This window comes from Falco peregrinus, chromosome 1 (assembly GCF_023634155.1).
Source record: "Falco peregrinus isolate bFalPer1 chromosome 1, bFalPer1.pri, whole genome shotgun sequence".
NCBI classification, from domain to species: Eukaryota; Metazoa; Chordata; class Aves; order Falconiformes; family Falconidae; genus Falco; species Falco peregrinus.
In genome coordinates this window covers 30,516,077-30,542,288 of record NC_073721.1, presented here as the reverse complement: position 1 = coordinate 30,542,288, position 26,212 = coordinate 30,516,077, and the positions used below count along the sequence as shown (strand labels likewise).

At 43.1% G+C, this 26,212-nt stretch overlaps 1 protein-coding gene across 2 annotated transcripts; it reads right to left on the bottom strand.

Moving 5' to 3' along the window:
* Positions 1-154: 154 nt before the first annotated feature.
* PDCD11 (programmed cell death 11) lies at positions 155-26,212 on the bottom strand. 2 transcript variants are annotated; one of them, XM_055805863.1, is made up of 36 exons: positions 26,021-26,212; positions 25,160-25,271; positions 24,466-24,594; positions 24,112-24,279; positions 23,046-23,207; positions 22,319-22,442; positions 21,783-21,964; positions 21,123-21,230; positions 20,459-20,665; positions 20,020-20,144; positions 19,369-19,429; positions 18,525-18,671; positions 18,147-18,398; positions 17,130-17,273; positions 16,258-16,458; positions 15,561-15,731; positions 14,947-15,166; positions 12,519-12,671; positions 11,351-11,466; positions 10,666-11,186; positions 10,122-10,184; positions 9,559-9,667; positions 8,969-9,058; positions 8,567-8,669; positions 7,911-8,088; positions 7,199-7,255; positions 6,282-6,404; positions 5,859-5,981; positions 5,474-5,669; positions 4,959-5,081; positions 4,493-4,636; positions 3,202-3,452; positions 2,381-2,549; positions 1,957-2,110; positions 1,229-1,394; positions 155-551 (listed from the first exon to the last, which is right to left on the bottom strand). In XM_055805863.1, the coding sequence occupies exons 2-36, from the start codon at positions 25,259-25,261 to the stop codon at positions 380-382; spliced, it is 5,514 nt and encodes a 1,837-aa protein (XP_055661838.1). In that variant the 5' UTR covers positions 25,262-25,271; positions 26,021-26,212; the 3' UTR covers positions 155-379. The 2 variants fall into 2 exon arrangements, with proteins under 2 accessions (XP_055661838.1, XP_055661841.1); XM_055805866.1 differs by having other exon boundaries at positions 4,959-5,078.

The following is a 26,212-nucleotide window of genomic DNA, read 5'->3' as shown; positions in this document are numbered from 1 at the left end:
ATAAGTCTTCTGAAGTGTTAATTCAGCTGAAAGGCAAGAATATTCTCTGCCATCTTGGCAGAGAGAAATCCATTTATAAAACATCACTATACTTAAAAAATAGTGGGTTATAACTGCACCATTTCCCCAAGAAAGTAGAACAAGTATGGCTGTATTGATTACAAAACAGTCTATATTTAAAAACACATCTTCAAAGTCATCAACAGACTATGATTTGTAGCATCCGGACAAAGCTGCAAACACTTATTAAATCTTTTCCTTTGTTTGCTTCTTTTCAGCTTGGTTTCATCGTAGATCAATACTCTCCAGAAACTCAAGGCAGAACTCATGCCTCTCAGGTCCTCTGAGCGGAATCTCTCTGCTTTTACTTGTGCTGTACTTAGGTCTCAACAAGGGAACTCCTGGTCTCCACATACTCAAGTGCTGCTCTTTTAACAGCCAGGACACTTTCCGTTGTACCAAATTTCTTCTCATAATCCAGGTAGCGTTTAAAGAAGAACTTCATCTTCTTTGGTGCCAAGCTCAAGTGTACGACCCTCTCAAAGATGTCCCTGCAAGAAATCAAAGGGAGTCAGATTGCTGTGTTGGTGACAGCACAATACAAGCCCTGTATCCTGCCTCTGGAACAAAGAGCAGAGTCAGGGAAGACATTCAACCTGCTGTGAAGTGCTGGTGCTTAAAGAAATAGATTCCTGACAACTGGCCAAAATCTCAGGTAGAAGCCTTCTATTTGTTTGCAGAACCCTAAGGCTGCTGGTCAACTTATGCTAAAATCCAGCCACTGTATTTGACCCTGTGTTCATTAAGTGGATGCAGCTGAACCCATAGTGTGGGAAACTGGACTTCCTTTTGTCAACTCTCAGAAAAGGAAAAGGGGGGAAAAAGTTTCTCCAGTTTTTTGTTACAAGATACGTAAGGGCTTGATCTCACCCTTCAGATAAACAAGGCAATCCCTCTTGCAGACAAGGGACAGATGAACCTCAGTGCAAGTTCTCTAGTTTCTGTCATGCAGGCCACTACCTACAAATCAGTCCCCCTCTGCCCTGTGGATCTCCTTGGAGTCTCCTCCACATATCCAAGTTTTCTTTCTCCGGGTAATAAAAGTTCTCTTTTGCTCTGCTCTGGGAAGCCTTACACAACCTCATGCTGCAAGGTACCTCTGTTCTTTTCTGGTGCTGCTCCAAGCACTGCAGCCTGCCCTTTCCTAGCCTGCCATAGCACAACTCACCGTATTTCCTTCTGGCTGCCATGTTTGATCATGATGTCCATGTAGATGGACCAGATGTCTGTCCGCTTGGGATAGCTGCTGAGGGTGCTCTCAAAGAGGGCCTTGGCATGTTCTGGGTCCCCAAAACGGAACTCCAGCTGTGCAAACCTTGAAATGACATCCACATCTGGAACAAGTAATGGCATGTTAGGATATCACAGCAGCTCTCTTCCTTATGAACAAACACAAGTGATAATTACACAGAACAGAGGAAGGCACAGACACAGCACCATCTCGACCCAGAGACAAAAGGCTCTGTTGTAAAGTGGTTCTGGACCAAGGTGGGATCAGAATGGGAGAAAGAAGGGTCACAGTTCACTTCCCATTTCCCCTCTGCAGGAGACAGAAGTTTATTCTTACACTCAAACTCTGCATCTTGCAACATCCACAGGCAGCCCCACAAACCTGGGACTTAATCAACTGACTTTTTCTAGAGAGCTGTAAGACTCAAAGTCGTCTTTGCTTTGGGTGCTTTGCCCATCACAGCAAGTTCTGTTACAGGAGGCTTTAGCACTAATATCCAGGTTGAAACTTCCCCTTCCCGAGAGCCAAGGGCAGCACGTTCGGCACCAACTGGCTGCACTTTGCACTTATTACAAACACTGTCGCAGGCAGAGATATCAGAGCAGTCCCCCTGCTGCAGACCTGTCAACACGTGGCCCACATTAAGGGTGGGGAAGAGTGCTTACGTTCTTTGGTGGGCAAAGCCTTGAGAGCACGCTCCAAAAGCCTGTGCGTAGCCTCAGTCTGGCCTTGCTTCAGGAGGAAAGAGGCGTATTTCAGCCACACAGACTTCTCCTGACGGAAACGCTTCAGCATCGTGTGGTACAATTCTTCTGCTTGCTGGAAGGGCAGAGTTGCATTAGAACACACAGATTCATAATAAAGCCTTGTAGATTTAAAACTCTTCTTGTTGACCCAGGTATCTCCAAACACTTATGACAGAAAAGCAGGCATCAATAGTTCCTTTTTTGCTGTCAATAATAACTATTACTCCCAGTTAGGAACAGGACAGGCCTAACAACTGACAGCTGGAAGCTTACAGAGCCAGCATGTAGTTTACTGTCATGACTGAATGGGATACATACCTGGGACATGCTTGCACTATCTTACCTTGTACTTCTCAGAATTGGCATAGATGTCACACAGATGCTGGAAGACTTTCAGAGGTTCATTGTATTGAACAGCTCTCTCAAAGACCTTCATCAGTGTCTCCTCAGTACCATACATGTTCTCCAAGTTCAGCAGAGCTACCCAGACATTCAGCTTCTCCTGTTCTTCCCTTACAGCAGATGTGAACAAGAATATTTAGCCTTTTACCAGTCTTTATCAGCTTTTTACAAACCACCCTACAACGACACACTGATTGTAGCTTCCCTCCAGGACAAAGGAAGGGAACATACTGCTTGCTCACTGAAACACCACCTTTGGAATACAGCACAGCACTGTAACTTTTGATCACTTTAGCTTGTCATTAAAAACCACAAGGATGATTCAAGAAAGCATAATATACTTAATTATGCCATAGAGATGATTTAATATGCAAGGGTGCAGTCCTTTGGAAAAAGCAACAAGAGGTTCAGTTTGTTTCATGTTTTGATTTAAGGACATCACTGACAGCATTATGCTCTTCCAAACCCTCCTGACTGCTCAGAAGTACGTCTGTGTGCTCAGTGATACCTTGCGGCGGAGTTACTGCACACATGAGCTGCAGCAAGTCAGCTGCAGGCCATCTGTGATGACTCAGACCAGACCTTCAATGGGCCAGCTGACAATTGCTACCATTTAATCCTTTCAAGCTCACTGAAACAGACTCTGCCACTCCACACACACACACAGAGACACTGATGATGCTACCAATGCTCTTCTCACACCCCAACTATCCCAATATGATTTATTCTTTAGGGCACATAAAGGCAGAACCCCATTATTACCTGAAGCAGATTGTTTTAAGCGCTCTTTCTGCCACAGCTCTGGCCTTCTCAATCTCGGTAGCCTGGAGGTGAAAAGCCATGTACTGTAGCCAGACAATGGAGCTGTTGGGACTGCTCAGCACCAGGCGGTCAAAGTCATCTGCTGACTGGGGCTGTCGGCTGGGATCCATCAGAGCTGCTTCTAGTTTGCAGAGCTCCTTCTCCTTCTTCTGCTTCTCTAGCTCCTTCTCTTTCTTTGTTTGTTTCTTCAGCTGAAAGAGAAAAATGAGGACTGGGGAAAAGCAAGCACTTCAGATGGGAATAGGCAGGTCCAGCTAAAGCACAGCCAGACCTCAGTACATCCAAGGCTAGACAGTTTTCCCAGGAAGAGATGAGGCCAATTATTTAAGACAGGAGGAAAACGGTACCACCCCCTACCCCCTCACACATTCACACCTCCAGAATAAGCAGCAGGGCATGAAATCTCGTTTCTTTCAATGAAATACACTGACAGACCAAATACTTCACTAGTCTTGCACCTTCACTGCAGAATTCACACTTCACCCCTCCCTCTCATTCTTCCATCTCTACCCTCCCAGCTAGTGCTCGCCACCACCCTCCACTTTGTAAAAATCCAGGGTACAATGGGGGAGAAATTGTGCAAGACTGCGGTATGTTGCTGGATCACGGGGATGACTCAGGTCTCAATTGGGAACTGAGAGAGCCATAGTTCTCCGCACAAGGCAGCAAAACATCGGCCTTTACAGAGGTGAGTTTTGAGGGACAGGGGAAATCCTGAAGAGCAAGCATGAAAGCAATTCATGAGCTTCCTTCTGATTTTGCTGAACTGCTCACAATTGGAAAACTAGTCTAAAATACTATAGCATAAAAAAAGAATTTGTTGGTGTTCTTCCAAGTAAGATTACTATAATTTGAAAAGTTTTTTAATCTCCATATATTCCTGTAATTTTACAGCACTCAAAAGTAATAAATGGAGCCGACATCAAATACAAAAATTTTACTTTCATAAAAATATTTGACACTAAATAATTATTTTTTTAGCATGTCAACACGAGAAGCCCTATTTTCATGCAGGCATGCTAAAACAGGGCCTTTTACCCTCTGCTTCAGAGATACCTGCTGCTACGCCCAGGGCTCAGAGTAGCTAAGGAAGTTCCGTATTAGCTGTCAGAGATGTTCCCTTGGGTTAAAAGGCTTTGCTATGGGGCAGGCAGACAAGCAAGCACTGACACATCACATTACAGCCACCGTGTGGTGAGTCTCCTGTGCAGGCAACACTAGTACACAGTACCTTCAACTGTGGATCCTCTTCCTCCTCACTCTCTGAGCTCTCTTCCTTCTGATTCAGCACAGCTGTATCTGTTGCATTTATGTCTTCATCCCAGGTGAAGCCCGTGGAAACCTGCAGCCTGGGAGCTTCACCAGGTTTCCTTACCTGTTTGGAGTAAAACAGGGAACGCCCTGGGTTTTAATTTGAAGTTTTTACACCAAGATCAGACAACTGCTGTTTGCTTGTGGCTTCTCTCTGGCCAGTACTATTGACTTCTCACACTTGCAAACAGTCCACCAGCAAAAACGTTAAACTCTGGTCACCTTTGATGTAATTTAAATTCAATCCATGTCAAGCCATTTTCAGATGACACAAACACCAGTCTGTGTCACTCCTATCTGCAGCAATGACACTGTCATCCAAGTCAAAAGTGACATTCCTCAACAGGGCTGGAAATTCAGTTCAGGTTCTCCTCAAAACTTCTCACCTTAGATTTCTTTTCAGCTGCCTCTTCCTCCTGGTCATCATCCTCCTCTTCCCGGTAATATACCTCAATTCCACTGTCATTTTCATCTGCTGGGCACATCTTCCTTTTTTTTGGCTTAGCCTCCTGCAACAAGCAGAAATGAGTGGGTGGTGGAGGGCAACAACTGGGATGAATCTCAAAGGCAATTCTGATCATGAAGAGCCTGACAGCAGAGCATGGTGTCCTGGCAGAGCATCCCCCACTATCCCCTCACCTAACAGAATAAATCTACACTCACTTACATATGGTGCCAGGACCAATAGGAAGGGCCACACATGAAACATAATTGTGCTGCTAATTCATTTAACTCCTACCCACATGGAATAGTTTCTGATCTTTGCTGACCTCCAATGCAATTTAATCTTTTTTTCCTACTCAGTAAAATTTCTCACCCTGATCCCATTGGATCTTCCTAGTCTCTTCAGTATTTGGGCCAGCTAAGTCCTTTAGCATGTCCTGCACAATCACATCCATACCTTCTCACTTTCAGAGTTTTCTCTTCTCCGTTTTGTCTTCAATTTAAGCTCTTCTCTCTTTTCCCTGTCATCTGCCTCTCTTTTATCTTCCTCTGCATCATATCGTGGCAGGCCTAGGGATTCAGGCAAGATGCTTGGCATCCCAGTGTCCTTGGGCAGGAGAGAGAGCTCAATATGTTTTTCTTTTCCATTTACACTGTGGTGTGTTGCCAGGAGTAGCAGAAGATGAGGGGAAAAAAAATAAATGCTCTGATTTATAATGACTGCAAGGATATGGACTTCCTTCAAATCTTCCCAGCTTTTATCCTCCCTCTTTCCATCCCCTACTAATCCACCATCTCCTGTCTACCAATTCATGCCCCTTCCTAAAGAACGTTGGACCTACCCAAGCACCTTGGCAGTGAGCAGCTTTCCTTCAGGCAGGTACTTTTTATACAAGGAGTGTTTCTGTACGAAGTAAGGGGAAACATTCTGGAACAGTATTCGGCCCAGAAGAGAAGCGGACAAGCTGAGAAGAGCATGAAAACAAAAGAAAAAGTATTCCATAGTGGGGGAGAAGAAAAATAAAAAATTGCAGTGACTATATCTGTGGCACCACTAGTTCTACATAGCATCACACAAACTTTCCCTACTTTACTTTTACAGGCTCAAGAAAGCAGCAATGCCATCTTGATTCCCAGGAGGAAATCCATTTTGTGACATTGCATTATGCCAGAGATCACCCCCAAACCAGATTCCAGAATTGTACATTCAAAGTAAGTTCTCCAAGACCCTTCAATTCCCAGAATAATTTTCTTATACTGCTCACCCAAAGAATACACCTGATGAAGTGACTGATTTGACATAGCCTCTCACTAGCTGGCCTTTTTTAACATCCTTAATACATGTTATTTCAGCATCTTCCACTTTGCTGTTGTTCTTTGGGTTTAGCCTAAAAAAAAAGGTTAGAAGTTAAAGCATTTGTCAGAATAATCCACATTCTACTCTGGATACTAAAAAAAGAAATCACAATTAACAACAGCTAACACTTTCTGGAAAATATACCAGATCAGAGACACCCTTCAGTTTATTCAAATGTACTAACGGACTACCTGCATCTCTGCCAAGCTATACATAGCATTAGGGAATAGACATACTGCTGTAAACAAAGCCAAACAAAACAGATCAGCCTGGCTTCCTCTGACACCAAGAAAATGAGGAGAGTAAAATGCTGTCTGAAATTTTGCATAGCATTGGCTTGGGTTTTTTCCCCACTTATTTCTAAGATACTCCATACCACATGGTTTATGCATTTTTGTTCCACAGAGAAGACTAAGCAAGAGGCTCAGTTTTAAAAGACATTTAGGACAAAGTCTAATATTTAATCAAAAAGGCTAAAATGCAGCTGAACATTAAAATGTAACATGTTTGTATTGCAAATTCAATGGAACTTTCCCTTTCTTCCCAAATAAACAAACAAAAAAGTTGTCAGGTCTAGAAACTATGATAAACAGAAATTAAATGGGAATCCACTTGATCAGCTCTGCATCTAATGTCAGATACCTCCACGTTTACCAATACGCAGGAATATCTTTCTGAAGCAAGAACAAGCCTCGTTCCTTAAAAACAATGTAGTCCTTGTCCTTTGAACACTTCAAACTGATCAGCTCAAACCAACAGTTACTGTATTTCACTATCCTTTTCTTCACTAGTAGGAGATCAACAGACTGGAGGGATGACACATACCGTGACTGCCGGAGAGATAGCTGGATTTTGCCGTTCTCATGGGAGAGGATGTAGCACCTACATGGCAGAGCGAGGGGAGAAAGCAGAAAGCTCTGTTACTGTTAAAAGCACCACAGGTAGAAAACAGGTATTTTCACTAGCAGAATGAAGCTCTAGAGGAAACAAACCACTCTGTCCCTTGGACCACATGCTGTCTAAGACAAACCACCATGACGCAACAGTTGATGAAACCAGCTAAACGGCTTTTTGAAAACTATTTACTTGCTTTACCCAGTCTCTACTGCTAGTACAAAAGACTTAAACACTGCTACAGCAATCACTTGGCCTGTTGCACTCTGCAGCATTCCCAACAAGTCTGTGAAGTAGGGAAATGCAGTTATTTGTGCATCATAAATGCAAAGACAACCGACTCGCCAAACAACCTACAGCAGAGCCGGGATAACTGGCTTCCCTCAGTCCCATCAGCATCCTAGCTAAGAAAGTCGCTACTCTCAAAACACAGTTCAGGAAGGCAGCTGAGAAGGGGCTGCTTAATACATAGAAAATGCAAGACTTTCACCCAAACACATACAAGGTCGTAAGTCAGCACTCCTACTTAGCTACAGACTGAACCTTGCAGGTCTCGCATCACCTTATGGCATTGAAAAGCCTGTCACCAAGGGCAGGTGTTTCTAAGCCTTGCAGCTTGAGGGAACAAGAAAGAATTACTGACCTGACAATCTTGCCAACTTTGAAGTCACCCAGAGGATTGTCCATGTAAGTGTCATTCAGGTGAAAGATGCTGACTTTGCCAGTCTTCCCACCCGGCAGTGCAATGGTCAAACCAATGTGTGGAATCACTTTTGTTACCATGCCTACAGTGATGCTGCCCTGCTCCAGTGACTGAATTCCTGGAAAAAGCAGAAAAGTATGCAACAAAGCAAGAGGGTAATGAGTCTGTGAAGCTGATTTTAGTTGCCTAGTCACATACCAAACCCACCAACTTTTGCTAAGGTGCACTCTATGCACTGTCTCAGTTCAAAGTAACATTTGCTTTGGTATCCCAGACAAGATCGCCTAGTTGCACAGTTCCAGGATCTGGAACAACTGACAAACGTTGACAAATGTATCATCTCATGTCTGAGATCAGAAGGGAATACGTTCCCAAGGGCTCAGAGAAGGGCTTCTGTCTGAAACAGTAGGAAAGCAATCCTTTAAAGGTCTGACCTCTCTTGCCTTGCATGGTGCCACATCTGGGCCAGGGTCCCAGGAGTGAGTTCTAGGAGGGGAGGTACAGCTTGGTTCTGGAGCGTAACCTCTTCACCTAAGGGGTCAGTGCAGGCCCATCTCTTGATTAAAGCATCATATATTGTTAAGGCTCCACTATACCTGTGAGTGACAAGCAGAGTTTTGTTTCTGTGACATCTGTTCCAGTCACTGTAGCTGATATTGCCTGGCCGTTTTTGAAGCTCTTTTCTGGATGCTTTAAGATCTGAAAGAAAAGACAGATTTCCACTTATTACCAGAAAAGGAATTCTGCACAGCTCTGCTGTTTCTCCTATAAATCTTTATGCTTTCTATATGCATCTTTAATGTATACACCTGACTCTGCTATCCTGAGCCAAACTAGCTAAAGACATAGTACTCGCTCGCCAGTGAAGGGCAGTGATGCTTGAAGGGCACAGCACTGGATTACAAGTTTACATGGATATCAGAAGTGTCTGTAGTAATTACCTGCAGCCATATGCACAGAAAAAAATTTGTGTAGCTTTATCTGTAATGGCCTCTTACCTTGGTGTTCAGAGACAGCAGCAGATGAGGAACTCTTCCTCGAATATGAGGGGCAACTTCTACCTCCAGCCAATTTTTGAGGATATTATACTGAGAAGACACCAAATAACCAGAGAAGACAGCATGAGACCTTAGGAAAACAGCCCTTCCCTGGTGGATTCACTAATTTTTAAGGCTAGAAAGAACTGCTCCAGCCTTAGCTCTTGCACCAAGCAAAAATGGCGATTTGGCTTCTACTCATAGAAGCATAATGCTGCTGTGGTTCACAGGCAAGTCCACACAACACAGGGTATCAGCAGCGAGCATACATTGTGCTGGTGGCATACACAGCTTCTCAAAAGCCATTTTGCTAGAGTGCTGGGTGGGAAGCATCTGCTGGCAACAAACAGGCATGTCAAAGAGGATGAGTCAGCTTGACTCTGTCAAGTATAGAAAATGTGACTTCCTTCTCCCTGTTAAGACACTGCACTTTGCACAGGCCACTCTAATAAAGACCATAGTAGTGCCAGTGTTTAGGTCTGAAATAAGGTCCCTGAGGTTACCCCCACTTGCTGCCTCTCCCAGCACGCTTAGGAACACTCTGACCTCACCTTTTTCACAAAACAGGTGACTGTCTGTCCGACATTGTAGAGTCCGGTTTTTTTGAGGCCATTGTCTTCTTTAAGGTTCAGCATTGCTGTGACTTTCCCTTCTATTTCACTGTTTGCAATCAAAGAAAGAGGGCATCAGTAAGACAGCTTTGGTCCCAATGATGAAGATAGGAGTAAGAAACCCAGATTACAGTAAGCCAGTACAGTACTAGTGTGACAATGCCTTTGTGACATTCACCGCTATCCCCTCCCCAGCTGCATCCTTCTGCAGGGAATTAATTCTTCCCTGGGCTTAAGAGGGAATCCTTCTAACATGAATGGAAACACCAGAGTCCAGACTGGCAGAAGCTGAAGCCAAAAGGACATTCAAAGGAAATCATGTGCTAGGAGAGCACTGTGAGGTTTAACACAGCTCCCAGACCCAAGTTAGTGTGAGAGAATATGGGACCTTGCCACACTGCATACACGTGCAGCCCTTTACAAATGGGAGGAACAAGGGAGGGAAACTACAAGGATACAAGGCCTATGAAGCATCTGCAGACAGCACAGAGGCCAACACTGACCTTGGTCGGATGCTGAGCTCTGGAATGGACTGTGTGAAGTGCGGATGGGTGATGGGCAGGTACCTAAAGAACAGGAAAAGGATTAAAGTTTCTCATGATCTCCCCAGACTCCACTCACCCACCTGTCATCCTTCTGCACTGGCAAAAAAAACCCCAGATGTAAGGCCTCTAAAACTACCAAAGTCTTCCAGTTCTTCCTGGCTATTTCATTGGCAGTTTAGGTACCCAAAGTACTCCAGCAAATTTAGCCCCTGGGGCCAAATCCTGCTTGTATTCAAGGCCTCCCCTAGACCTTAAGAGTTTAGAAATCTTTTTTATGAACTTTGCTCAAGATAAATACAGTGACACAGGTTGAGAGCTAATTTACTGAAACCTGGATCCGGGATAGAATATAATAGCAGATTCCCTCAGGCCTCAACTACTCCAGCGAGGGTAGCCGTAACAGCATCTACTGACAGAGGAAACAGCCTAGATCATCTGAACTGAGTAACTGTTCCACCCCTTGCATTCCCCAAGAAGTAATTTTATGTGCATGTTTTCCTACCTGTGAGTATTCACATCTCTGCCTCCAATGACTCGAGCAGTCACCTTCTGTCCAGCTTTCAGAGTGCATGTTGGAAAAGAACCTATAGGCACTTCATCCAGTATCCGGGATGCATGGATTGAACCTGTCAGCTTGTCATCAATAGCAACTGTGACATGGGTTGGTTTGACAGATTTAACAGTACCAGTAACAATATCCCCCAAGGAAAGCGAGTGTTTCACAGTAGCAAGCACCTCTTCCAATGCTGTCTCAGATTCATTCCGGACCCTTACAAAAACATCCTTCTTTGCTCGGCCTTGTACTGCTAACAAGATTCCATGGTCGCTCTCCTTCACTACTTTTAAGGTTGCAGAGATTATTTGTCCCACCTTCAGTTTTTCTGAGTCAAAGCGGAAGGTGTCATTGAGGTGAGACGCTATGGGGACAGCTGCCAGCTGACCTGTTTCCAACAAAGACACGATGGCAAATTCTTCTGCTACGTGCTGCACGATGGCAGAATGCTGGGAGTTCTCTGTGAGCAGCTAGACAGAAATGGAGATAGTGACTTCTCCTGCTGAGGCTTTTGATTCCCTCCACTCTACCTCCCACAGTTCTAAAAGAGGAAACAGCCCCCTCTCAAATTCATTAATCACCTGGAGTTTGTTAGACAAACAGAAACACACAAATCCAAAAACTGAACACATACTTGCTTGGCTCGTTGTTTTAACAGCTCTTCCCGAAGAGAAACGTACACCTTGGATGTGAGGGCATCCACATGAAGAACCAACACCTTGGTTTTCTCACCAGGAGCAATGTTTTTGTCTATAAATGAGAACAAGGAGATTATCTCCTGATGACAGTGAAGAATTTTCAGCAACTGAGCTAGTGGCACATGACAGACAGGAAGGGCTGCCTGTGGTGTGGTTTAGTTCAATTCCTGAAGTCCATAATGATAAAAAGACTGCTTAATAATGAATCGTAACTAGGTTACTGTAACAAAGTCAACTTAGTGCCAAACATAATAAGTCTCTTTAAGAAAAGAACAGATTCCTCCAACATTAATAGCAAGGAGATAAAAAAAAGGGGGCTTTTTTTATTTGAAAAAAAACGAGTCTGATGCTTTCATGGAAGAACTAAACAGATTTTATGAAGATGAAACTCTTAAATAATGTAGAGAAGACTAAACACAAATTCAAGGTAATACAGATTTTTAAAAAGATTACCTAACATTTGCACAAAAACATAATCAGTCTATCTGTTGCTAAGGAAACAAAGATACTTTTCTGAACACAGAAGGGCTGGGATATTACTCCGGCCGAAATTAGCAGTTTATATTGGTTTCATTGGTGTATTCATTATCTCAGCGTGTACTTGTTTTGTTCTACATAATAGCGCACTTTTCTGCTTTAACTTTTTAATTGCCAAGTACCAAAACTGCAGTCTTGTTTTAAAGTCACATTCATTTAAAAGAAAAAATAACAGCCATTTCTGATAGGGCATACGCCAAGGAACACAATTCTAAAGAAGAAAAAAACCCAAGAAAGCTGGAGCTTGTGTTAGTATTTTGTCTATACACAGTATGCTTCAACTAAGGATCTCAGAGCACAAACTAGACCTTGCAAGATGCCCAAGATAAGAGGCAGGATTAGGTCCAGTTTACAGATGGGGTAATAGAGGCACAGGTAGGCTTAAATTACATGTTTCAAATCATGCAAATGGATCAGCAACACATTAGGAAACCAAACTACTCTTCAAGTCCATCCCTAATCTGATCACTCCTCCTGTGTTAGTTCCTCATCAGCAGAATTCACTTCAGAACAGAGGTTTCAAAGTACAGGAGTGAAAATCAAAGCAAGCAAAGACAAGACCCTGACCTCCCAAATGGTAGCGAGTGGCTATTACAGTCAAGCCTGTGACACAGCTGCCACTGAACACTGCTGAGCCATCCTCCTTCACATCCTGCACCACGAGCTGCAGCTCCTTCCCAGGCAGCAACTCACAAAGGCCTTGGGCCGCACTGGGCTCCCCTAAATAAAGGAAAGAAAAAGTGAGAAGTCAGTTTTACCTACATTGTCTCTCTGAAAAACAAAGACAGCCTTCACATTTGCTCAAAAGTGCACAAACAAGCATTTATATCCACCTTCATAACAGAAAAAAATGTTTAGGCTCCTGAATCTGTAGAAATATGAAGTAAATTCTAAGAGTTGATAAAGTAGAAACACTTATTTGACAATAAGGATCTGGTTAACTGTGGAGAGAACACTTTCCAATCTTATACAAACACTGGCACACGGCATCACATAGAAAAAGGTAAAAGCAAAATAATACTAAAACCACAAAACAGACCTGTCACTCCACAATTACAGGAAATAAAATATTAAACACTACTGATATAAAAAGAACCTAAAAAGGCAAAGTGGAATTTGATTAAAAAAAAAAAATCAACTGCAATACATCCAGTATTCCTAACACTAGAAAAAGAGCATGTGAGAAAATCTTTGCTGGAGGATTCATTTAGCGAAGTTGTAATGTAAGTAGGCAAATCTGTTTGTACAAACTCATCCCCATGTGAGTACTACGTTTGGGTTATCATAAGCACTTGAGTGACAGCACAATTATCCTTGTACTTTCTAGTTAAGCAGATCCTGGCTAAGGCTCAGGGTGGTTGAAAAATTCCTCTTTGAACATCAGGCATCCCATGCAAAAAATCAACAATAAAAAACAACTTGATGATCACAGCATGCACAAATGCAGATTTCTGTACCATAAGAATAGTATTCTTGACTGCCAGTAAAAAACAACGCCAGCGTCCTTCACTGTCAATAGTTTTAAAAGTGCTGTTAGATGAAGATAGAAATGGTAATTTCTCATCAGTTATGAGTGACCAGCAAATACAGTATGCATACAAGTATCATTACTCTCGTCAATGATTCCTCTTTATTCTGACACACAAAGCTAGTGCTATTTGTTTAGACACAGTAAGAGTGCCTGCTGCATGCAGTATGTAATAGGCAAGTAAGGAAATTCTTCTTAAATCAAAGCCTTCTCCTTCATTACTTTAACCCTCCAAAAGCATCATTTGCTTTAAAGAGATGTACTATTCTTCAGAAAGCACCAGGGGAAAAAAGATCATGGCTTTACCATAAGACAGCTAATTTGCCCAGCCTTTCTAATGTCACAGCAAGTGACAATGATGCACTGACTCAGGCCACTTCAGTTCCATCACTTCTGAGTACACAAAATCGACATGTTGTCCATTCTGATTCTTATGTGCCCATCACCCTAGTATCCAGGCATTAGTGCTGTTTTTCCGCATCTAAGTAATCAGCAGGGGTAGGTCTTAAGTGCCTATTTCCAATACATGAGTCTGCACGCAAGAAGAGCCTCCTGTATAGCTTATCACCACTCTCTTTTCAGGCATTTGGGGAAATTTAGGTTTAGGCATTGGGCAGCCTGTTTTGCTTCACTGGTGCTTTGTGGCAATTCACTCAGGCACAGAGAAATAAACTCCTTCCAGACTTCTGTAAGTCATTCTTCCACTTAAAAGAAAAAAACCAAATCCTCCCCCCCCCCATCAACAAACAACAACAACAAAACCCCACGAAAAAAACAACAGAAAAACCATATGCCTACACCTCTGTGGGCACATTAGACAGGTTTCACAGCTCAGCCCAATATCTGTTATATCCATAAGCTCTTTGGAGTTTAACATCTGTTTACTGACCAAAGAAATTAGGTCTGCAGCTCTTAAAATACAAGAGCATAGAGTACTAATAATTATTAGATTAGTTCAAAAAGCAATTACAAATATTCACAACAAAAAAGTGTCTCCAAGGCTGGAGAAAGGCTTTGGTCCACCGAACATCCAATCTCACCCTGGCCTTTCTTATTTTCACCTTCACAGGCTCTTCAATAAACCCATCCTTTTGTACCGCTGTATCTCCCTTCCTCTTTTGGTACATGGACCTCACAGTTCACCTGTTTATTCCTTTACTTTTAACTCTCTAAGCTTCAACCCAAAATCAATGGAAGAGGTCTAGCAGACTTCAATGAAAAGAGCAGCTTCTTTGGCTTGTCCCAGCTGTAATTCCAAGAAGCTTTCTTCTCAATGGCACACCACACACACATCCTTCTTCTAAGCTCCTCTTGGAAGCCAAGCCTTTGCTTGAACGAACCTTTCTTTCACAGAATCATAGAATCGCTTACATTGGAAAAGACCTTTAAGAACACTTTTCCCTTTTTGTTCCTCTGGAGCCCCTTTTTGTGATATGATCCCCTTTAGCAGGCCATGCAATCTTTTACCTCTTCTTCTCAGCAAGTTCCTGATTTCTTTAATCTCCTTGAAATACTGATTCAGCAGGGCAAAGCTCTCCGCAGCAGAATCGCCTGAGCTGCACTCTGACACCTTCAGATTGAGGAGCACACGCTGCTTCTCCTCATCAATGCTCATCACCTTCGCAACCACAGTCTGTCCCACCACAAAGTGGTCCTTGGTGTCCGTCACAAACTTGTCACTCATGCTCTGTGCAAAGGAAACAAAGGGGCAAGGGTTACTGAGGACAGCTGCTGACTATCAACCGCCTGCAGTGCAGAAGGGTTTGAGTTAAGACTCCATGAAAATGCATAAGAGAAATTAACAGAGACTAACAAAAAGCCATCGATTAAAATGAATTACTGAAGTCACATGAAATCCTTGTTGAAGCTTAAGCTCACCTGAATAAAGTCCTTTGTTTCATTTTGGAAGTGAACTAAACCACAAAGATAAAAGCAGCTTTCACCCCACTGGAGGAAGCTGCACAAATGCAGGATCCACAGCCTCACTGTTCCTTCCTTGTTACCATACCTTTGCTAAAAGCAATGTTTCAAGCATGCCTGATTACACACATGCTGTTTACTGAAATGAATGCACTGCTTACCACTTTGGGTGCCAGTCCTGTCACACCAAAAGGGAACTCCACAAACACTCCAAAGGGCATCACGTTCCTCACATAACCAGTCAACAGCATCCCAGGCTGGATTTCAGAGAAACTTCTCACAACTTGCTCCTCCTGTACAGCAGAAATCACTGCAGACTTTCTGCTCAAGATCTAAACAACCAGTTAGGAAAAATAGGAAAAGATGAATGAAAGGAGCCCAACACCAAGCAAGCGTTTTGGTGCTGCTAACCATAGAGCACTTTTGCAGGTTAGACAGTACAGAGGCTCAAAGTCCTGCAATTCCAGTTTCTGTCTTGATCTCTCTACCCTAAAATTTAGCAACTGATGTCTCTTAAGTGAGATGTCATGCTCAGCATTAAAGATGTCTGCTTCATACTAATAGAAATGTCAACTTCCTAATGCTTCAGCTCTGATTTTTGGTTGTGATACGATTAACAGCCCAGAAGCTGGTTGGGCAGACCAGCCAATTCACAACTCCTGGTTCTGATGGGATTCTAGCAGCAGCTGAGCCTCACTTTAACACAAGCAAGTTAGGACTCTTTGAAGCATCGCCAGCTTGACAGGCACTTGACAGCATTAACTAGTATATCTTCTGCTTGTTGCAGATACTCTGGATTCCTGACAGGTATCTCCCTCCCCACTGCTTTGTTTGACTGTTTGAGGAGGCAAAGGATACAATACGCTCTCCCTTGTCACTTAGGCACATAAGTCTGGGCAGGACATCTCCCTCTTGAAGACAATGCCACAGGAGCTTGCAGGTAGGAACAAAGTCAGAGAGGTGCGCTGTGGGAATGCCAGCTATCACATTGCCTTCATCTTCTAAGATGGAAACCTCTAGCCCATTATCTTTCTTCTTCAAGACTTTCACGTCAACCATCTGAAAAGAGAACAAATACAGTGATATAAAATTCCAACTGTCTTTGAAGTCATTCCTTTTGATGCACAGGGTACCAAATGCTGTGCTGCAGGAGCTCTGACACTGCCTCCCAGCTATGTATGAAAAAATCTCACATCAGCAGGGCTGAGCCTAAAAAGCATGCCAACATTGATAGTAAAATAAAAAGTAATTCTCAGCTCCCAGAAAAATAAAAAACTAGAAACATTCTCATTGGTGACTTTTTATTTGAAGGGCGAAGGGAATAATTTAAACAGGATTAGAACTGTCCTGTTGCTGTATTAGCAGTATCTGCAGGGTGTTGGAAACTGTGTCCATTCCAAAGACAACTGGGAAGCATTTCAAAATGTTTCTCTGAAGTTGTCTTTTTTGAACAAGGAAAAGCAGCTGCTTCTGGAGTAAGAACGTCAGCGGCATCCAGAAGAAAGAACTCCACCTAGGAGTAGAAGCACTAATTGGTACCTCCAGAAGGACTCTCCTGGACTCCTTTATCCTGACCTCTGACAACAGATTTTATTTTTATTTTTTTTTATCTAGGAGGCCAACCAAACAAGAATAAATGCACGTTTAATGTCAGTTCCAACAGCTTTTCTTGAAGCAAAGTTCAAAGTGATACTAGGAAAAGGCAAGAGAGCAGTCATTGAATTCAATACCTCTCCAATTTGGTATTTCACTTCCCGTTTCTCCTTTGCAGTGCATTCCTTTTTGTCCTCTGGGGCAGACTGGCTTGATAACCTGAAGGACAACAAAAGTCTTTCCTGCTCGGGCTCACATTTTAAGACCATTACTTTAACAACCTGCAGCAAAAAAAAAAATAGAAGAAAAGTTTGATTCAGCTGACCCTCCTCCTCAGTGTGCTCACCTACAAAATGAGACAGGGAAATGCATGCACAGTTTAGTCACTTTTCTCTCACACCTAAGGATAGCAGACCAGTGACTATAACTTAACAGGTTCATCCAGAGACAAATGTCCTTCCGATCACACAGATGGAAATGGAAGTACATAATCATTAAATGATTCGCTAAAAGTATGGAGCAGGTCTGCAGCAGACTCAAGAGTAAAAGTCAGATGTCCAGATTTGCAGTCAGAAATCTTAACTAGAAAATTACCCTTCTTCTTAGCTAGCCAACAAACAGCAGGATTAAGGACAAAAACACCAGAAAAAATAATGAAGACTGCTGAAATCCTTATAAGCTTGCCCACAACAAAGACCAGAACTTGGTGAACAGCATAGTTCCCAGAGCGCCTGGTTTAAGATGCGCAGGCTTTGAAACAAACTGGAAAACCAGAATAACGTAGAGGCAGAAAACATCCTCCTGATTCTGTAGGTAAGAGATTTAACTTAGAAGAAACTGCAGCCTAGAACCCCAAACTTCTACCAAGATCTTAGTAACCAAGCATAGTCCTTGTATCACGTATCACGGTGCCTCCTGCACACCAGAACACAGAGCACCTAGAAACAGACAGGTCTATGAAATATTCAAGGAGCTGCCTCTTTCACAGCCTAATCTGTTTCAATAGAGCACAACTATTATACTTAAAGTGAAAGGACATAAATATCTCTTGGAGTAGCTGGTTCCTCCAGGGGAAAATCCATGTTGGAGCCAACTCAGCTACAGATTTCTCTTTTGCATTCAAACATAAGGCACGGCATAGATACATTAATTACCTGGCCTTCATGGAAGACTTTATCTGGACAAGATATGGGTTCTGAGCTCAGCTCATTCTTGGGTACCAGACCTTTGACGTCATTGTAGAACTTCACAATGCAGCCAAACTCCCTCGCACACACCACAAAGCCATGTGTGATCAGACCTGGTTTTGCATCTTCATAGTTGGAGAGGATTGGAAGCTTTGATTGGACAAGACTTTTCTTAAGAGTAAGGATCAGCTTCTTCCCTGCAGGATTGCACTCCAGCACCTACAAGAATGCAGGTACAGGAAGGTTCAAAAAACATCGTCTGCCATTGCCTGACCAATCCAGCTGCTAAATACTCAGAACAGAAGAGCACAAAGCAACTGAAGACAGATGTCAGGCAGCTCTTACCCGACACTTGACTTCATCTCCTATGCTGTACTTCTTCTCAGGCTGCTTCAGGATCACATCAGCAAGATGCATGGATGGCACAAGCCCTTTAATCCCATCAGTTACTTTCACCTGCATCCCAATGTGTTTCATAGCAAACACTTTGCCCTAGAACACAAAATAGGGAAAAGTATCACTAAATTCAGCATGAAAAGCAGACTGCACAAGTAGGAAACAGCCAAAACACTGCACCACCTATCATCAAGTCTAATCACCCTCCAAAAAATAAAATCCAACCCACACGTCACCCAACCAGTGTCATCAATTAATTTCAATGCATTCCATAAGGTTGTTTTACAGCCTCTCTTCCTTAAGCATAAGCTACTTCTGCAAAACCCCTACCAACTGTGGCAAACCAGAATCGTTTCCAGAGACATATGCAATACAGCGATGACTCAGACATAAGAATGATCATGAGTAACTTTCTACCCATCAGCAGACTGTGATGGTTCATACATGAACTTTTACTTTGAGTGCAAGGCAAGTTTTAGTTTATTTAATTCAATTTATACATTTATAAATTATACATTTCTAAAAATATATTCATGACCATAAACAAATGACTGTGGCTAAAATCTGATTGCCTTGACAGCATCGTGAATAAAAACCCGAACAAAGTGGGGAAAGAAAAGTACTGCATTCCATTAATTGAGTCCTACAAGATGAGGTTTTTCTCCTCGCTTTGATCTCACTAGTCTGGACCAGAAGTTGAAACATGCATATTAGGCAGAAGAAACACATTAGCTAGATCACTGTTCCAAGTGTAACAGCCGCACGGTACTGTACAAGTCCTTCAGAAGCTCACCTGCACCACATCCCCTGTGTGGATATCTTGGTATTGCAGAAACCGCGCTGCAATAACGTGACTAGGAAAGACACACAGCAAGAGATAATCAATCAGTCAACTCCGAGGAAATCCAGGATGTCCCCTTTTTGCCTTGTCCCAAATATCCACTGTCCCATACACCACCACCTGCAGTGTTCTACAGCTCCAGAGTTCTGTGTTTTACTCAAATGACCCACCTTCCAAAACGGCTCTCTGGACAGAAAGTTCAGGGAGATTTACCAGGCTCCATTTCAGGTGACAGCCACATAGTTATAGCCGCCAGCCATAAAGTTAAAGCCACAGAGATGGATATACTAAGAAGGAAGAGCAAAATGGGCTGGGACTTGGAAGATCAAGGTTTAATTTCCTTTTCAGCCACAGTCTTCTGACATGATCTCAGCAGAATTAATTTAGCCTCCCTGTGCCTCAGCTCACCAGACTGTGTCCCAATTCCCTATAGTATGGGGAGGATAGGCAATGTGCCTGGGCAACCTGACATGAGACAACAGATACAAGCCAAAAACTCCAGATGGCATGTTCCAGTCCAGCAAAGCAATGTAGTATTTTCCACTCTCAACCACACCCTTCTAATCCTTCAACCAATTTTCTGGACGAGTCTTTGAAACTTACGACTTCAGAGATACAATACACATCTCATCCATCAGGCTGTAGTCAATGATCCGACATCTATGTTTGCATCCTGTCTTAAATGACCCAGGTTTAAAGGACTTTCTTGTTTTTGAAAGATGTTTCAACTAAAAAAAAGAAATTACAATTTAGTGTTTGGAAGAGGGAAGCACTGAAGTGGCAGCATCTGACAAAACTGTTCCTCTAACATACGTTGTCTGTGCAGCAGGTTTCACCAGTTCTACAACCACCCTCCTACATTCCAACCTGAACAAGGGGAGGTATGATTTGGTTAACACCTTCCACATTGTCTTAATTTTCTGTATTTGTCTCACAAAGAGCACAAAGTAAAACATAAAGGTAGAAAATCAAATCTCCTATCTTCCTACCCCAGGAGGCTAAAATGGCTATGGAGGACTTGCCTCACCGCCCCGGTACTTACCCGTGCAAATGCAAGAGTGCCATCATCAAGCTCAAAGACAGCACCAAACTGCTTGTAGAAAGCTTTCACTGTTGACTCCTTCACCACTGCCCCCATGCGATCGTTGGAGAGCTGGTTTGGGGATCCCCCAGGGTGGAGGAAGGCCTGCCGCAGGGTGAGCCGCACCACCTTGGAGGTGGGGTGGATTGAGAGGATGCAGGCTTTCATCTGGCAGAAGACAGTATGTTTGTTAAATACAAGTTTGTAAACAAAAGAGAAGGGCACAGTGCTCATGTTTTCAGACATTATGCTTGGTACCTGAACTCTTTGGCCATGTACAAGCACTTTCCAGTATTACTACAAAGACTTCACAGATGAGGGACTTTTGCTTTTGTCTGTTGTTTACAGACTAGTCTGGTACCAGTGCAGTGAGGGGAACATGACCGTACAAGTAATTTTTCTATCACTTGCACGTCTCTCATGCTTCCCAAATAAGTCTTCCATTACACCAGGAATGGCTTTGCTCTTTACAGCTCTAAAGCAGCCATGATAATGCTTCAAATAAAAAATGAGAAAGACAGCTATCACCAGTAAGATTTCAGAAATTATTCCACAGAAATGCTGGAGAAGACAAGAGGCATGGGAAGCAACATACCAACTCCAGCCCATAGTTCACCCTCCTTACCACTTGATCTGGAGAATAGTTCATGGATTTCTCTGGGTCCATGTGCATGAAATCCACAACTCCAGTGAAGGAAGACAGAAAGCTCAGTTTGATCCCAAGTGGGGCCACCTAGGAAGGGGAAGGAAAAGATGCCAAAAAGCCCTCTGCACTCAGTCTTCATGCAGCTCAAACTGAGAGCAATTCACACACTTCACAAAAAGGCACTGTCAGTGCTAATCAACAAGTACGTCACAAAGAGACAGGAAAACCCCTAACAACTCTGCTTTCTACATTGTTTTGCAAAAACAATCCTTTAGTTTTTTGATAACATTGCATGTACTCTGAAGACTAGTGCTAACCTGTTGAAGACTTTACCTAAGTAAAGGCAAGAAAAGCACAAAACAGATCTTGTTCTGCTTGAAGCTTCATCACCAACTTTAGGCCGAAGCTTTATACTCATGGCATTACAACCAGGACAGAGATCGGACCTTCAATGAACGAAGTGGAGGGAGCGTCTAGCAGACAATAGTATTTGCTATTATAAAGTAACTGAGCATAAGCACAGTATTTTTCAGGACATCAACTTCCATCTCTGCTTCACCTATCTCCCTGCCTTCAGCAAGGCTCCAAAAAAAAAAACCAACCCCAAACCACCCAACAAAAATCCAAACCAGAGCTTACCTTCTGCACTCGAGCTTTTACCACCAGCCCTGGCAATAAATTAGAGAGTGCCCAGTTCTGTTGCTCTGTTGCAAGGGATGCAGCAACCTCTGATCGATCAACGGACAAACGGACCACTCTTCCCCCATTCTTTACTTCCACAATGACACAGTTCAGGTTCTGGCCTATTTTCAAGTCAGGCCCTACAAAGACAAGTCACAGCTTAAAACCTCCAGATATTCCCTACTGTTCTTTCAAAACCTTTTTCAGAGTTCCCTCTATTTTAAGAGGTTAGAACTCCTCTCAGTCTAAGTGAAGTCTACTGCGAGCAGGGATGGATGGGCTCAGAACAATAACACAGTCTGTCAGAAAACAGGCTCAAACCCAATGGCTTGTTGCAAACCAGCCACAAAACTGCTGTTTTCAGCACCTCACAAAGACTCACCTTGACCCAATCTCATTGAGATGCACTAACACCATCGATATAACAAGCTTTAATGCTTGTCATTCCCCACATCTATTTTAACCCCAGCAGCTCCTCCTGCACTACTTCTTACCTCTCTTGAGTGCTTTGATGTAATTTTGAGCTTTCTGACGAGGCAGGAAAGCATGAGTCCCACTGACTCCAATATCAATGAGGTAGCCATGGTCTTCCACGCTAGACACAAAGCCAGAGAGCAGCTGTTGGGAGGGAAGCACCGCAATTCAGTAACAAATGCAACAAATTCCCAAGTACTCATTTGTTTTATAAGTACAGATAACTGAGTATTCCAGAGCAGCAGAAAGAACTTCACTATTACCCAGCTCATCTGGCAGCAAAGCCTCAACTCTACCCTTATCCAACTATGCATGTACAGAGTTCACAAACCAGGAAGGAAAAAAATTGGGATGCTCAAAAATGCAGGTGCTCTAATTGCAGGCACATGCCCACGATCATACAGCTGGAAACACAAAAACTGAACAACTAAGCACCTCCACAAAGTACGTTAAATATTATTCTCTGCATAAAGAACTAAGAAACCTACCCAGAAATAAATCATTACATAATTTGTCCATATTGAAACAGAATCAGATTTCTGATTCGGAATTTTTAAACAGAATGAATTTCACGAGTGTCAACCTGGAGCCAAGACCCAATACTCTCCTCCCAGGTCTCTTCCATGGTGGGAGCAGCTCCACGTTCTGCTCTGATCCCATGCAAAGACAAACTGAAATGTTCCCCACGCACTGTGCAAGAGGCAACTCCAAAGCCTTGAGAGGCTGTGACAGACCCAGCCCACGTACCATGCCTGATGCTAGTGATGAAGCGTTCAGACCCTTATTGACCTTCTTGGGGTTGATCGACAATTTGATACTCCGACGTCCATCAGCACTTTTCTCAGCACTGGTCACAACACACCTGACCAGTGTCCCTGGAGAATACATGTCCAAGAGCGAATTCAAGTCCTGCCCAGCATAATCAAGAGAGAAACATACACATTTTATAATATTAAATAATGTAAGAAGGATAGACTTTTGTTACTGAAGTAGCTTTTTAGATCAAAATCTCATAGGAAAGTCCTGTTTCTCTGTCAACACTACAATAAAAGGCAGGAAATGCCACAAACACCAGGATCTCAGTACAGAGGCAAGGATGACACTATGCAAAGTCAGCAAGACCAGCAAACTTTGCTTAAAAAGGAATACTGTGTGGGCCAGAGTCAGGAGGTTGCAGCTGAGGAAACACCTACAGAGCCAACAGTGACCCTAATCTTCCCTCTTTAGTAGAGAAAAACACTACCACCAAAAGGCTAGTGTACCTGGAAAATCCCCCATTCCACAACTTGGGAAAATTTACGGAGCGCTGACACTAGAGAGACAGGGTAACAGATTACTCCGTCCTCTTTCTTTCTAGCAATCAGCATTACCAGGAAATTGGGAAGTTTGCTTGGAAAAGCCAGTTCCAAACCAACATCAGTCTGCATAAGCACTACAAGGCAGTACACTGCATGTATCAACATACATTAAACTGCAAGGACCATGCTGCTCCCCACACGCCTGAGAAACACTTGCACCCTCACACCATTTTCCAACCACTTCCCTCATTTCTTCCTCTCATTGCCTACAGCCAGGGATCAGTATTTAGCACCAGCAGCAGACAGGCAACACAAATCTCTTCATGTTCAACAGGCTGTCTATGAAGTTCAAGGATTATTTAGCCAAGGCTAAGGCACTGCAGGCAATCAAATTCAAATTAGCTGTGAGACACCAGAAACCAGGGTCCTAAGCAAAACCTCAGGATTTGTTCTGAGGTATTATTAACACTCCCTAGCTGCCAGGCACAAATCACAGCCCCAGTCCCAGGACTCACCTCCAGGAGTTCTCCTTGGGCCACCTGCTTGCTCAGCATTTTGCTGTAGGCATCACTGATCTGCGTGACAGGCACAAATCCTGAAAGTCCATTGGGCAAGCTGATGACTAACTCATAGTCACTAACCTCTTTTATACAACCAAGGAGCAGCATTCCCTCACAGAGGTCCTAGGAAAGCAGGAAGAATAGCATACTGTGGATATCTTGGCAAGTCAGCGGTAACAGGGTGGTAAACACACTTTTGTCCCAAATTACCCAAATCACAATATTTTACAGCTTTAGTGAGAAAGAACCTGCCACTTCTACATAGCCCAGCAGAGACATGCAGACACAATCAAACATTTATCCACAAACCTCAATCACAAGTGGCTCAATATTCACATTGTCTTTAGCAGGAGCTATTTTATCTGCCTTGAACTTTTTCTGCTTTCCTTGATCCCTCTGGCTCCTTTTTCTTTTCTGTGATTGTTTTTCATGCTGAACCTAAAGCAGATTGTAAACAGAGAGGGAAAACAATAGAAGTGGATAAAGAGATTAAATTTGCACTAAGGCAGACCTCTGCTGCCAGGAATAAAAGAAGAGAAAAAAAAATAGAACCACCTTTCTAACTGCTATAAGTCTACATGCAAGTCTTTCAAAGTAACTCCTTTGGGCTGAGACTGATCATTTATAAAACCGTGAATACTGAGATTGGAAAAGAGTGGCACAAGTGATCTGCACCACACTCTACTCGCAGAAAAAGAAAGACCAGTTTTAGTCTATATCCACTAACAGCCTCACTACACAAGCACCTCAGGTAAGATGCTTGTGGGAAGTTTAAAAGCTAAAGCCTGATCGATAATTTCGACTGAACTTTTTTATCATCACATTCAACATATATCAGGTATCTTTAAGAGATGTGGAGAAAGGTGGATGTCAGCAGTTATCTCTTTCGGGAAGTCCCATCTATAGTTTACTACAGAAGTATGGGGTAGGATGGATTGCAAGTCATATTCAGACAGCAGAGGAGCTCTGAGAAGAACTGATCAAGAACACGCAAACAACATACATCAAACAAATTGTCCCGCTCTAACTTTAGTTTGGGTGTTTTGTCCTCTTTGGGTTTTTTCTGGATGCCCCCTCGAGGAAAGTTTTCTTCCATGGACGCCATGCTCACACTTCTACAAGACAAATGACAAAACAGAAATTAAACGCGCAGTTACATTTGTTCCTCACAAATGCTGAGGAGACATAAACGTGAACTACCCCAAACTAAGAAAGAATTGAGATGGCTACTCCACAGCTGATCAGTGACAGAAACTCATGTTCAAATGTACTTAACATTTGACTACACTGAAGTGTTACAACGGTCCACCTAAATATGCACATCCTAAACACTTTTCACTATTACCCAATTCTACTACAGTATTAATTTATTAAAGGCATTTACATGCACCACATATATTCATAAAACTGCTTTAACCATAAATTTTCTGGACAGATCTTTATTACATTCAGTGGACATGCCGAAATTACCAGCTACAGTCATCAAAGAGAAAGCCACAAGTGAAATGCTAAGTAAGCCTGGTCTGCATTTTTATTTTTTGGACACTGCTTGTAAAGGCTAATATAATATGATACATCTTTATATAAGCTATAGCTATATATATATACATTTAAAAGATATGTTTAAGCTTGCTATGTTTCAAACAGTCAACAACACCTTATTTATTAGGTCACGATTCACATACTATCTGTTACTTTAGCCAATGGTACTTCTACAGAAATTAGCAGTGAAACACTACGTTGACAAATTTGAAGTTGCCTGCTAAACATATGAAACTTCTTTAAATGTGAAAGCACACAATAAAGTTAACGTTCATCACGGCACGCCTCACCGCTGGGCTCGCTAGGCCACAGAGACACCCACCGCCGGTAACTGAGCCGGCTCCACGGGCCGGGCCGGGCCACGCCGCTGGCCCAGGCAGGACTGGAGCTCTGCCCGCAGGGGCCTTACCTCCCCGGCCGCTGCGCTGCGGCCCCTCGCTCGCAGCCGCCGGGCCCCGGGTCGCTGCGGGGAGAGCCCGGCAAGGAGGAGCGGCGCCACCCGCCGCACGCGCGA

Coding starts and splice junctions, on each gene's coding strand:
- PDCD11 (XM_055805863.1), bottom strand. CDS start 25,261: ATGGCGTCCATGGAAGAAAACTTTCCTCGAGGGGGCATCCAGAAAAAA. Junction 17,274..18,146: donor AAGTCTTCCATGAAGGCCAG/GTAATTAATGTA, acceptor TTTTTGCTGCAG/GTTGTTAAAGTAATGGTCTT. Junction 7,256..7,910: donor AAAGTTGGCAAGATTGTCAG/GTCAGTAATTCT, acceptor TCTGCCATGTAG/GTGCTACATCCTCTCCCATG.